At 53.0% G+C, this 14,287-nt stretch overlaps 1 protein-coding gene across 14 annotated transcripts in view; it reads left to right on the plus strand.

Annotated features, from left to right (window-relative positions):
* The window catches only part of SEMA4A (semaphorin 4A), a 49,696-nt gene that overhangs the window by 17,019 nt on the left and 18,390 nt on the right, over positions 1-14,287 (plus strand). For 11 of the 14 annotated variants that reach the window (XM_043535387.1, XM_043535391.1, XM_043535383.1 and 8 more), the window contains one exon: positions 11,072-11,231. In XM_043535387.1, the coding sequence (XP_043391322.1) occupies positions 11,138-11,231 (94 nt within the window). In that variant the 5' untranslated portion in view covers positions 11,072-11,137. Of the gene's footprint in view, positions 1-8,498; positions 8,970-9,878; positions 10,024-11,071; positions 11,232-14,287 lie in introns of those variants that run through there. The other 3 variants (XM_007064583.4, XM_043535385.1, XM_043535390.1) reach the window with 3 other exon arrangements.

Genomic DNA, 14,287 nt, shown 5'->3' on the forward strand with positions numbered 1-14,287 from the left:
CTCTCCCAAGAAGCTTTGCCTTCTCGACTGTCGATCTCTAGTACTGGAAAAAACCTTCTAGGCTGGGAACATAGGGCCAGAACCCCACCTGGTGAAGAAGGACATAACTCCATTGGCGACACCAGGGCCAGATCCCTAGCGGGTGTAAACAGGCAGTGCTGCATTGGAGTTGATTGGCCTAATATTTATTAGATAGACAATATAATCTTCATTGGATAGGATGGAGGAGACCACAGATGGAGGGATATGGATAGATAGAGGCATATGGATGCATACAGTTGGATGGATGGATCAAGGGGCATGGATGGAGGGATATGGATGGATAGATACGAATGGATGGATACAGATGGATGAATGGATAGAGGGGCATGGATTGATGGGGATGGATGGATAGAAGGATATGAAGGGAAACAGATCGATGGAAGGTATGGATGGAGGGAGATGGATGGGTGGATGGAGGGGCTTGTTTGGTGATAGATCGATCAGGTAGCTAGGAACCCAGGGGGCTGCTGCCTTCTCTGGGAATCACAGGTCAGCAGCTGGGAATTACCTGCAATGCTCAGGCAGGGCGGGGTCTCTCCTCTCCATCTCCAGAGGAGAGCGTCTGTGATTCCCCGGGGTGGCTGGCTCCGCAGGGTTTGGGGTGTGCGCAGCTGGGCTGTTAGCTCTGTGATAAAGAGGGCTGGATAGATCATCTCTCTCTGGCGCTGGTGGGGAAGGTGGGGAGAACCAGAAGAAGAACCCCCTGCTGTCATTTTCCGTGGGAGGGTGGGCAGGCAGCGAGAAAGCACCAGGTGCTCTTATTCCCAGCCTAGAGACCTGGAAAGAAGCTGCTGTTTCCCACCCGTTGGAAAGATAAAGCCAGGGATGGGGGGAGGTAGAGAAAAGCCATGCTGATCAGCTGCAGACCCACAGGTGCCAGCATCAGGCTGCAGCAGATCCACTGATCTGGGGGGAAGGGCAGCCAGGGAGGAGGTGGGAAGGGGAGGAATCTGTCTCTAGGGGGGAGCGATTTCTTCCTGTGCAGAGAACCCAGGACCCCACTCAGTCCCTCAGTGACTGAAGTGTGTGCATTCATCTTGTGCTGGTCCCTCTTAACCCCAATGTAGCGCATCTGGGGGGTAGTGCTACATCACGTAATGCCAGTATAGAAGGGCCCCTAGAATTGCGAGTGGAGGGGGGGGGGGTGGAATTAACCCTTTCTGCCAGCAGTTTCTGTCACTGTCACAGGTTCCCTCCCTGCACTGGATCTGAGAGGGATCCAGATGGCAAAACTGGTTCTGGACTTTGAACACCCCAACCTTTTAACTATCTTGAATAATTTTGTATCACCTGCAAATTTTGCCACTTCATTTCCACTCCCTTTTCCAGATCATTTAAGAATATATGGAACAGCACTGGTCCCATTACAGCCCCTTGGGAGGATCCCGCTGTTTACCTCTCTCCATTGTGAAAACTGACCATTTATTCCTACCCTTTGTTTCCCATCTTTCAACCAGTCACTGACCCATGAGAGGACCTTCCCTCTTATCCCACGACTGCTTAGTTTGCTTATGAGCCTTTGGTGAGGGACCTTGTCAAAGGCTTTCTGAAAGTCAAAGTACAGTATATCCACTGCATCATCCTTATCCACCAGCTTGTTGACTCTCTCAAAGAATTGTAATAGATTGGTGAGGCATGATTTCCCTGATCATTCTGTTCTTTACTGTAGTTTCGACCAGTTTGCCCAGTACTGAAGTTAGGCTCGCCAGTCTATAATTGCCAGGAGGGCCCATGGAGCCCTTTTTAAAAATTGGCAATACATTCGCTTCTTTCCACGCGCCTGGTACAAAGGCTTGTTTCAGAGAAAGGTTACATACCACAGTTACTAGTTCTGCAATTTCACACTGGAGTTCCTTCAGAACTCTTGGCTGAATATCAGCTGGACCTAGTGGCTTATTGCCATTTAATGTATCCGTGTGTTCTAAAACTTCTTCTGTTGACACATCGTTGTGGGACAGTACTTAACGATTTGTTGACCACAAAGGAGAGCTCTGATGATGTGGGTAACTCCCCCACATCCTCGTCACGGAAGACGGATGCAAAGAAATAATTTACCCTCTCTGTAATGGCTTTGTCCTGCTTGGGTGTTCCTTTAACACCTTGGTCATCCAGGGGCCCCGCTGCCTGTCTGCCAGGCTTTCTGCTTCTGATGTACTTTAAAAAAAAAGGTTTCAGAGTAACAGCCGTGTTAGTCTGTATTCGCAAAAAGAAAAGGAGTACTTGTGGCACCTTAGAGACTAACCAATTTATTTGAGCATAAGCTTTCGTGAGCTACAGCTCACTTCATCAGATGCATACTGTGGAAAATACAGAAGACTTTTTTATACACACAAACCATGAAAAAATGGGTGATTATCACTACAAAAGGTTTTCTCTCCCCCCACCCCACTCTCCTGCTGGTAATAGCTTATGTAAAGTGATCACTCTCCTTACAATGTGTATGATAATCAAGGTGGGCCATTTCCAGCACAAATCCAGGTTTTCTCCCCCCCCCCACAAAAAACCCAGTCTCCTGTTGGTAATAGCTTATCTAAAGTGATTACTCTCCTTACAATGTGTATGATAATCAAGGTGGGCTCGTTCACCTGCACATCTACCAATGTGATATATGCCATCATGTGCCAGCAATGCCCCTCTGCCATGTACATTGGTCATACTGGACAGTCTCTATGTAAAAGAATAAATGGACACAAATCAGATGTCAAGAATTATGACATTCATAAACCAGTCGGAGAACACTTCAATCTCTCTGGTCACGCGATTACAGACATGAAAGTTGCGATATTACAACAGAAAAACTTCAAATCCAGACTCCAGCGAGAGACTGCTGAATTGGAATTCATTTGCAAATTGGATACAATTAACTTAGGCTTGAATAGAGACTGGGAGTGGCTAAGTCATTATGCAAGCTAACCTATTTCCCCTTGTTTTTTCCTACCCCCCACCCCCCTTCGTCAGACGTTCTTGTTAAACTCTGGATTTGTGCTGCAAATGGCCCACCTTGATTTTCATACACATTGTAAGGAGAGTGATCACTTTACATAAGCTATTACCAGCAGGAGAGTGGGGTGGGGGGAGAGAAAACCTTTTGTAGTGATAATCACCCATTTTTTCATGGTTTGTGTGTATAAAAACGTCTTCTGTATTTTCCACAGTATGCATCTGATGAAGTGAGCTGTAGCTCACGAAAGCTTATGCTCAAATAAACTGGTTAGTCTCTAAGGTACCACAAGTACTCCTTTTCTTTTTATAAAAAAAAAATTCTTACAGTTAGTTTTTGCGTCTAAAGTTGCTTCTCAGATTCCTTCTTGGCCTGCCTTGTACTTTTACACTTAACCAGCCGGAGTTCGTGCACCCTCCTATTAGCCTCGCTGGGATTTGACATCCACATTTTAAGGGGGGCCTTTTTGCCTCCAATGGCCTCTGTTAGTCAGCTGTTTCGCTGTGGTTGCATGGCATTCGTTTGGCCCTCTTACTGTCTGTTCTGATTCAGGGGACGCGCCTCTGTTATGGTGGTTTTAAGGAGGCCTCATGCTGCTTGCAGGCATTTAACCCTAAAGCCAGCTCCACACAGGTCAGGGAAGCCACCTGTGTATGGGGGATTTTGAGGGGGCTTCTTCCACCCACTTTAAGGCCCCTGTGGAAGCCGGAGGGGTCCTACCGTCACTGAGGACCAAGCTCCCCCCCCCCCCCCCATCACTCTCCATTTGTGGCTTTGCACCAGCGCAGAACAATGGGAATAATTTAAACCTCCCTGGGGCCTTGTTTCTCAGCCAACGGCTCCAGGGCAGAGTAACCTAGTTTCTGTGTCACAAGGAGCTTTCTGTCCCGGCGGAATAGCAAATGCGGGGGTCCCCCCCTCCTTCCCAGCGTTCAGACAATGTGCTCAACCACACACGTCCCTGCGATCGGCTCCTCAAAGGGGAAAGCTGGCCCACAGCCGTTCTCATGTCAAAGCCAGCTAGGGCTATATGCCCCTTTCCTGGAACCTCTCCTCAGAGCTCAGGGCCTAACTAGCTGCTACCAGTCGGCTAAGGCAGGCGAGCAAGGTGCCTAACAGGCCTTGATCCTCAGTCATTTCCTTCTGATCAGTGAAGGGCATTTCCCATTAGGGGCAACAAAAGGCTGAGCCGTGTAGCGTATCAGAATGAGGTAGTATCCCTTTAAATAGTGTGTGAGCCCCACAGTGGCGCTCATCGTGTTCTGTGCTCTAGAAGCCAGCTGGTTTGCAAAACTATTTAAAGGGACATGAACCTGTTCTGATACATCACATGCAGAAGGGGCGCAGCCCTCTTGTTCCTGCTCTGGACGGATGATCTGAGGTGGAAGCATCAGGCCGTTCCCTGCAGACCGATGCCATGGAGAGACATTGCATCAGGGAAATGGCTTGGATCTATAGCACCATGGGGAAATGGCGGGGTGGAGGATGAAGGTGAAGTGCTGTGCCTTCATGGCTAAGGGAGAACAGGGATGGATAAAGAGGAACAAACAGCTGCCAGCTATGATAATAATGCTGAGTGTACTTTGCAAGTGGGAGTTCTTTTCATGCAAGGATCTAAAAGTGCCGCCTAAGGGTGAGAATTCTGCTCCATTTTGTCAGGGGAAACCGAGGCACTAAGCGTTTTTAATGTGGTCTAGTGCTTGGAGCAGAGGATTGGGAATCAAGACTCCTCACTTTCCTTGTGGTTAGAGCACGGAGGACGGGTGTAAGGGATCCTGGGTTGTAGCTTTTGCTCTGGGAAGGGAGTGGGGTCTAGTGGTTACAGCAGTGAGCTGGGATTCAAGACTCCAGGATTCTACCTCTGCCTCTGGAAAGGCATGAAAATCAGGACTCCTGGGTTCCATCCCCACCTCTGCTACTGACTCACTGTGTCACCTTGGCCAAGTCCCCACCTTCATCCAGGCACATGCGCGTAACACCAGTGGAAAAGAGTTCAAATGGGCGGAATGAAAGTTAACGGTGGCTTGCAGCTGTGTTGGCTGGGATTGGTTTGATCCTGAGCGTAGCTTGCACCAGTCTCCCAAGACAAGGTCGATGAGCTTGTGCTGCCAAAAGATAAGGAGTGAAATCCTGGCCGCCTTGAAGTCAGTGGGAGTTTTGGAATGGCACCACAATCCCACCCAGGGCGTCTCCCAACCTGAATGTTCTCAGAACAAACCAGACTTTTTGCACCTTTCCCACCAAAAACCACCGAGTCTTGTTAAAAGGCCCTTACGGGATTTGAATAGCCTAATGCTGGCTTCCTGGAACCTGCTCCCTGCCTCCATTTCCCCGCCTGTGCATTGCAATGCTAATACGTGTCTCCCACACACAGCTGTTGAGAAACATGCCGACTTTGTGGAAAGGGCTCTGAGGTCCTGAAATGACAGAGGCCAGAGAATGGCCAGGGATCATTATGGGTGTTGGGAAAGTAATGATGCTTTACAGCTTCTAATTGAGGGCTCAGCCCTTTTGAGAGGTTGGATGATCCCCATTTTACTCCTGGGGAAACTGAGGCATGGAGAGGTGACATGACTATCTCAGGGCCACACAGCAGCAGAGTGGCCACGCCAGGCAAAGAAACTAGGAGTCCTGCCTTTCACTCCTCTGCCTTAACCACAATGTTATGCTTATTATACAAGAAAAGCCATGTTCTGGGTGTGTTTTGCTAGACCAAGATGGTTCTTCCCATGGGTGTCAAGAGAGAGGGCCTGGTTCTCATTTAAACTGGCTATTACTAGTAAAAAATCTGTGTATAGAGGAGACCTAAGACCTGAAAACCAAAATATTTCAAGTTGGAAATGTTCATAGAATCATAGAATATCAGGGTTGGAAGGGACCTCAGGAGGTCATCTAGTCCAACCCCCTGCTCAAAGCAGGACCGATCCCCAATTAAATCATCCCAGCCAGGGCTTTGTCAAGCCTGACCTTAAAAACTTCTAAGGAAGGAGATTCCACCACCAGTGCAGTAGTCTGGGAGCTGACCTTGTTCGTGAAGACAGAGGCAAAAAAAGCACTGAGTACATTAGCTTTTTCCACATCCTCTGTCACTAGGTTGCCTCCCTCATTCAGTAAGGGGGAGACACAGTTGTACTTCAGTGGCCTCATAGCCTCTATTCTTCTTTATGGGGTGTGCTCCCTGGCCAGACTACAACTCCTATAATGCACCAGGGCCAGGGCTCCCATGATAAACCCCCTCCCCTCTCCAAGAGGGGAGGGACACTGTGATGCATCATGGGAGATGTAGTCCAACCAGGGAGCCTGGCCTATAAAGGAGAGTGGGAGCGTGCGGCAGCTGGACTACAACCCCCATGAGGTGCCACAGCAGCGTTTCCAAATCAGCATTTTTCAGGATTTAAATTTCTGTTGAAAATGTATTCTCCCTCCAGCCCCCGCCCCGTGGGGAAAAACATTCCCAATTGTTTTCATTCTGCTCTAGCAAAGGAGCCTTAGTGCCAATAAGAATCAGGCCCAGAATTGGTCTCGATCGAACAGGCCTGCCAAGGCTGCACCCACGGGCTGTGGGTGGAGGTGTTAGCTGGCCACACCCACTGCTGGGCAGGTGTCCAACCCATGATTTGTTTCTACAGGGTGTTTTCCACCCTTCTGCTCTCCAGCCCTTTGTTCCAGTTTCTTCTTCCTGTTTAATTTGCAGCTGATGACAGATCCAGCTGTTGCAGCACACGCCTCAGCTGGATCAGCTGGGCAAATAGACAGGTTCACTCCAAATCACTCCCACACACCTGGGTGCTCTCCCAGGGCCCCTAGGTACAGCAGACGCTCTGTAGATATCTGCGGAAGCTCTGCAAAGGAGCTCTGATCAGGGTAACAGCGGGGCACTGCCGGGCAGGGTGAGATCCGGCTGGCCTGAGCAGTGTCTCTGCCTCCTCCGTCAGAGACCGAGCACCCCGATCAGTGCAGCTGACTCGTTGAAACCCAGTTCTTGGGGAAGGGGCGGTTCCATTTTATGACTTCTCGCAGCAGACCAACAATGGCTGAATGGAAAGGAAGTGAGGTCTGGGAGCCAGGACTCCTGGGTCTTGTTCCCAGCTCTGGGGAGAATGTGATCTAGCGGTTAGAGTGGATGAGGACTCCTGACTTCTGTGCCCTGGTCTGGGGAGGCATGCTTAGACGAGCAACAGAAAGTCGGGACAACTGGGTTCTCTTCCAGTCTCTGGGAAAGTCTTGTCTAGTGGTTAGAGTTTGGAGGACCAGTAGCCTGGCCACCTGGGTTCTATACCCAGCTCCTCTTTTGACTCTCTGTGTGACTTTGAGCAGATCGAGGCGTGGCTCTGTGCCTCAGTTTCCCTATCTGTAAAGTGGAGCTAATGATCCCTGCCTCGAGAACTGCTGAGGGTTGTCAGCTAGTGGTGCCTTTTCGGGAAAGGCCAAAGGCAGCAGCAAACCCCTGGTACAGCTCTCCATGGGCTCAGCACACTCCTGGTAAAGGCTTTGGGTGGGAGATGAGTTAAACTCCAAAGGTGCTTAGACAGACAGCTTGTAAATAACAGTGTACTTGAAAGTGCATGGTGGAGAATTGGGAGGGGCCAGGGCTTACGCGCTGGCCTGTTAGTGTTAGTACAATGGTTGTAATTAACCATAAATACTTACGGATAGCGCGTCTCTGAGCCTCGCAGTAGTTGGCTCACCCAGGGTGAGGGATTTTGTTACTTTGGATGGGCGAGGAACATTTCCCGTCATGTCTAAGGCCAGGTCTGCCCCAGGGGCTGCTGCCGGCACAGCTCTGTCGGTCAGGGGCATGAAGAGGTGAGATCCCTGACCAGCATTGCTGTGCTGGCAGGAGCCGATAGAGGAGATGCAGCTAGACCAGCCCAACTGCACTTTGCACTGGGATAGCTTATTTTGCCCAGGGCGGGGGGCGAGGGGGTGGAATAAGCTATGCCAGGAAAAGAATCAGCTGTGCTGGTACAGCTGCATCCCATCTAGGTGCGTTTTGCCTGTGTAGACCTGGCCTGAGACTGGAAAGGTTTGGTTTCTGGCTTGATAAACATTTGTGCAGCTGCTTGATGCTTCAAGGTGCTGTGTTGGCAGTCGCTGACCCTCAGAAGGCAAGCACCATCATTATCCCTGTTGTACAGATGGGGAAACTGAGGCATGGACTGGCTATCCCTTGCCCCAGTTCATACAGTGGCAAAGCTGAGAAGGGAGTCCGGGAGCTGCTAGTTCCACTCTAATCGCTAGACAACATTCCCTTCCCAGAGTCAGGAATAGAACCCAGGCCTCCTGACTCCCAGTGCCCCCCCCCACTCTAACCACTAGACCCCACTCCCCGTCCAACAGTCAGGCATAGAACCCAGGCGTCCTGACTCCCAGTCCCCCTGCTCTAACCTCTAGCCCACATTTTCTCCCAGAGCTGGGAATAGAACCCAGGCATCCTGGCCCCCATTCCTGCTCCATCCGCTGGGCCATGCCACCTCCTTTAAAAGCTCTTGTTTCCTATCGAAGCAACCACCCAAGGAAGCTGCTTTCTGCCTGGCTCGGGGGAGCAGGGGAAGGTCTCTGAGCTGTCAGGACGAGTCGGGGAGGCTGGACTTTCTGGTTCCCTGACTCACTGTGACACCGATCTAGCCATGCCCTTCCCCTCCCCAGCCCAGGCAGCTGCCAGTGTGAGCTGGAGACTTGAAACAGCCTCAGCTCCCCGGCCCTAGTGTTGGACAGGAGCCCGGGAGGGGAAGGAACCGAAGCCGCGTCTGGGAGCAGAGTGAACCCAGGAGCCAGCCCCTCCAGCTGGAGCTGGGCTCATCATTCCAATCCCATGGGCCCAGAGGCCACCCCAGGACGTCTCCGATGGGCACCGGGCACCGACCAGGGAGTCCATCCACGCAGCGCTGGGGGGATCTACCAGGGGCTTAGCTGCCAATGGATGATGCTGGCCGAAAGTCTGCGCTAATTCCGCCTGTGCCCTCTGACCTGAGCCCCAGGAGAGGTAATTTCGCTGGAGAATGAGCAGCCAGATCCCGCTCTGCAGGGATCCGAGGCAGAGCTCGGGGGGCGCTGGGCCCAGGGGGAGCGGCTCTGCACTGGGTGCTGAGAGCAGAATCTCTTATACAGTAGCGCCAGGCAAGGGGGTCCGGGAGGGAGGGATAGAGAGGGGACTTGAAGGGGCTTCCACTCTCTGCTAGAAACACGGGGCAGGGGGGCACTTTCAGAGCTGGTATTTGAAGGGAGGGGGTTTTCTTTTCTTTCTCCTTTTTAAAAATCCCTCCTCCCGCCCCTGGGCCCCCGCAGCATCAGGCGCGGGGTCCCGTCCCGCGCTAGCATGTGGTCTGTGTGTACTGCTTGGGGTCTGGGCATCGCCTTGCTGGTCTACGGGCCAGTCCTTGCTGGCGTAAGCACCCTGCAGTCAGTGCAGTTACCCCAGGGCTGCGTTTGCCACCCCCACACCCATCCCCACCCTCTGGTTTATTAGCTGCTGTTCATGCAGATGAGAGAACAAGGTTCAGAGTTGCAAGGCGGGATGAGGCTGCGGCTTGGCAGAGTAACAAACAGCTCCGGCCGGGGATTACCTCTCTTGCCCAGAGCTGGGACAGTAGGGCCTAGCCAGGGCACTGGGGGTGGGCACTGAGGCATCTTCCTGCCTTGCCTCCGGCTGCATTTCAGGGGTTGGGGAGGTTCTAGGTTAGGCAGGGGCCAGAGTGGCTTTGAGCACGGTCAGGGTCGATCATTTCCTGCCCCCAGGGGAGCCGCACGAGCGCCCCACATTTCACAACCTCCTCTTTCCACACCGTTTCCAGCAACAGGCGCAATATCTCAGCTTAGCGGCTGCGGTTGCTGCAATCTGGCTGGGGTGCAGAGGAGGAGGAGGAGGAAGGGCTGTGTGTGGAGCCAGCACTGGGGCCCGGGTCAGCCTGTCACTCAGCTGTCGGTGGCTTTCGAGTTCCACTCGCTGGAGCGCTTGGGGAATTTGCCACCTCCTGGGAGCCCCGGATGCAAATGCCTGCCTCGACCCAGCCCCCAGCAGTGCCTGGCGGTTCTGCGAGGTGTTTCTGAAATGCTGGGGCTGCAGGGCTCACGCCAGGGAGGGGCCAGAAGGCCTGATCCGAAGCCCACTGGGGATGTCAGTGGAAAAGCTCCCACTTCAGCCGGCTTTGGATCGGGGCTTGGATCTGGCCCAAAAGATCATCGAGGCCAGGGACACATATTCCCCAACCCTTTGGGGAGGGCGAGCGGGACCCGGGCAGCTTGGCCATATGGTCTCCATAAAGGGCTCCCCGCCGCCGAAAAGAGCATGAGAAACAAGTTGAGCGACGGGGGGAGGGCGGGGGAATCAGGTTTCGGGAGCAAGAGGAGGGATGGCAGAGAGGGGCTTGGGATGTGATGAGGACAGGAACACTGTGTAAGCATCAGCTTGGGGTGGGGGAGGGTCCTGACCCGGGCACCGCTACAGGAAGCGTTAGTCTGGGTGCGAAGATGGCACCAACCTGAGCTAAAAAAGCTGCCCCATCAACTGGCAGTGGCAGTAGGCTATTATCTTGTATGTGGACTGGAGGGGACATGCGTGACGCCCACCCAGCATAGGGGGTGTGGCCGGAGTGCTGTGAGCTGTTCTTTGATTCCCAGGGCCCATAGTGGGCAGAGTATAAGTTAGAACAGCCTTGAGGCTGCTCCAATTGACACGGGGGTGCTGGGTGGAGCCCTGCACAGTCCCAGAACATGAGGGGTGCAAAGGCTTAAAGGCATCTCCCGCATCCATCTTGCCCCAGCAGCAGGAGCCGAACCACCAAGAATCAAGCCCCGAGAGGCTTCTCCTTGGCATCTCCTGCCACCTGGGTCAGCCTCCCAGTATCACCGTGGCCCCATGCCGGCCCCGCTCTCAGCTGGAAAGGCTTCTTTCCTCCCTGATGCTGCGGCTGCCTGCGGGGCTCCCGTGATGGCGCGAAGGGGCAGAAAGCTCTGCCCCGGTGAAGCATGACTGCGCACGGCCCTCTCTCCAGCCAAGCGCTTCCGCTCCAGGTGGGAGGCTGGGACTCTTTCATGTGGTTACCTCGCTCGTTTCAACCATCTCTCCCCATCCTGCTTTCTTGACAGCTCAAGAGCTGGGGCCGGGCCCCTGCACATTTCACCGAGGGCCTCACCCTTTGCCGATAACCAGCCATGCCCGGCCGGGCACTCTGCCTCCTGTGTAGTTTGGTGATGCCCGCCACCTTCCTGTGCGCAGATCTGCTTCCCAGGGTCACCTTCCTGAGAGGTGAGCAAAGGGGGCTCGGGGGAGGAAGAAGGATGGATGGATGAGAAAGCAAGAAAAGAGGGGTGGTGGGAAGGACGGAAGGAAGAAAAGGAAAGAAGAGTGCAAAGACAGACAGACGAGCCTGGACAGACACGGCAGCGAGAATAAATAAAATGGAGAAAGCAAAGCGAGAGAGACCGTTGGAAGGAGGAAATGAAGAAAGGGGTTAAAGGAAGAGAAGGAGAGAACGGCGCCCCTCCGAATGGTCTGCTGTCAGCCTCCCAGGCCTGGGGGGTGGGGCACGGGGCACCGGCAGAGAGAGAGGCTCCTTGCCTGTAGCCAGGACTGGGGGGCTGCGAAATGGCTGGGAGCGAGGGGGGGCGTCTCATATCTCCCTGTCGATGCGGCACATGTAAAGAGCAGGGCTCTGATCTCGGAAGCTGCTTTTCCCCTGCGAGGTTGAGAAGGGGATGGAGGCAGGTGCTTCGGAGGGAGGATGTGGGGGGAAGATGTGAGTTCAGATCCTGAACTCTACCCCCGTGCCCCGGCTTGGGGCATCGTGGGCCTAACGTTGATGCCACCTTCCGGCAGGGCTCACCCTGCGGCTTGATCCAGGGCCCACCAGATTCAGTGGAAAGGCTCCTGCTAGGCTTTAGATCAGAGCCAATGGGGGCTGTAGAAACTGGTCTCGCTCACACGGCATCGTGGCCTCCAATAGGGAAGACAGGGGCAGGGGGTGGGAGGGAGCTGCTTGGGGGGAGCGGTGTGCCAGTGTGAGCCAAGTGCATGGGGTATTTAGGGAGTGGAGCCATGGGGGGCAGGGGCACAGTGAGTGCATGGGGAGCTTGCTATATTTCTGCCCTTGCTGCTCCTCCCCAGCTCCTACAGAGAGCGCCCTGCGACTGGCAATCCAGCCCCTATCCAAGGCTGGGGCTAGGCAGGACTGGCTGCCAGGACACCTGGGTTCTATTCGTAGAGCTGGCCGGCTCTCTGTACCTTGGGGTTCCCATCGGGGCAACAACGATGATATTCACAGTCGGGAGAGTAGGAGAGGCTATAGACCAAAGGAGCAGCTGTCAGCACACCAAGGAACTGATACAAAGCCCACCGGGGTCGCCAGTGGCTTGAACGGGCCTGAGTTCAAATCCCAGATGGGCCCAGTTTTCCTATCCCAAGGAACTGGCCTGGAAGTCTGACATTCTCTAGCTAGCCTGCCCTTGGCGAGAGGTCACAGTAGATGATCGCAACGGTCCCTTTGGGCTGTGGTGACGTGAGTCTTTCCACCAACTTTGGATCAGGCCCTGATGGTACAAAGCGAATGCATTCTTCCTTTTCCAAACCCAGAGGCAGTACACACCAGAGCTCCGGGGAATGCTTATAATTACCCCGGCATCCGCTGGCACCCCATGAAAACAAATTCCAGCTGCAGCCTCTCTAGCGAGCAGCCATCTATTAAACCCGATCGCCTTTCAGCTCCTTCTGAAAAGAAAAGAAATATCATACGGTTTCCGCTGAGCTGGGAAGGGACTTGTTGGGTGCGGGAGACAGACCTGATTTAGGAGGGGAGATGAGAAGAGCTAAATATGACTGACTTGGCAAGAGAGGACAAGCATCTAACAAGCACTTGAATGTCAAGGAAACAGGATGGTTTGAGAGGGTTTAGCAAGGAGTATTTATTATTGGTAGCACCTAGAGGATCCAATCTAGGAGCTGCATAGACACAGTGAGAGACAGTCCCTGCCCTGGACATCTTATAAGCTAAATAGGCAAGGCTGGCTGAGGGTGGGAGAAAGGAAGGATTGTTCTCCCAGTTTTACAGATGGGAAACTGAGACATTAAGGCCCAGATTCCCAAAGGTGTTTAGGCACCTACACCAAGGGAGTTAGGTTGAGGATCTGGACTGAAGCGAGTTGCTGAAAGCCAGGAATAGAACCCCGAGTCCATGTCCAATGCCGGGGTTACAGAATCCTTGCTCCGAGGAACAGAAAATGGAGCAAAGGAACAGTCAGGCTGAGTATCAGGCAATGCTTCCTAATAGCAGGAGGCAGGGTTGTAATTAGAGGAGTTGGAATTTGTCCAGAATAAAATAATGAGCCTGATTCTCACTCTGACTCCTTTACCTCATTCGAGCAGAGTAAAAGGGGCCTCAAAGTGGTGTGTAAATGACATTGGCTCTCATGTTATGCTGCCAGAGTAGTGAGGATCAGGCCTCCCCTCCATCCACATATTTTAATAAAACAATTTCCCTTCCCTGTGGTAGGTTATTAAATCAATAAGAGTTTTGCAAGATCTAATTTTCTTATTTCACCCTTTGGTTTTGTTTTATTTTTTGCTTCAGCTCTGGAAATAGACAAGTCACTTCGGCTTTGGGATCTAGTCAGTTTCTGTTCGGGGGGGAGGGGGGGCTGAACTAGATGATCTTGCCAGGTCCCTTCCTGCTGTTCATCTCTGTGATTCTACAGAGCAAACACACACAAATCCTAGGACATGGCTGCAATTTGGGATGCAAATGCCACCGGGGACTTTTTTTTGTCTATTTGCTTTCGGTGTATATAAATAAACAGTAATGGCCAGGGAAGTGTTTCCGGTTCTCTGAGGCCTTCAGGAAACGTATTTATAATATTCTAGGCTGAATCTGCATCCCCTTGTCAAGACTTCACCCTTGCAAAAACACTGCAGGATCTTCAATGGCCACAAATGAGCCGGTCCTCGTTATTTCTGTCTCGTCCTTCTGGCAGCTCAGCACTCCCTAACTCCACGTTGAGGTGGGCACAGAGGGGAGAGCGCCCCCTGCTGAGCCCCCACCCCGCCCCCTGCAGCACCGGGCTGGGGCATTGGGGTCGGCACTGCCTCCGAGGGAAAAGCAGCCCCTACTGAGTCACCAGCAGTCACCGCCTTCCTCTTTCCCACCCACCCTCAGCCTGCTGCTGCTGAGAAAAGGCCACGCTTTTCCCCCAGGCCCTTTGTAGGGTCCTGCCAGCAGGGACATTTCCACTGCCATGTGCTGGCTGCTCCTTCTGCCAGTGTCATACAGCCTACAGAGCCTGCTCCAACCCCCTCTCCGCGTCAATTCCTTT

This window comes from Chelonia mydas, chromosome 24, assembly GCF_015237465.2.
Source record: "Chelonia mydas isolate rCheMyd1 chromosome 24, rCheMyd1.pri.v2, whole genome shotgun sequence".
NCBI lineage: Eukaryota > Metazoa > Chordata > Testudines > Cheloniidae > Chelonia > Chelonia mydas.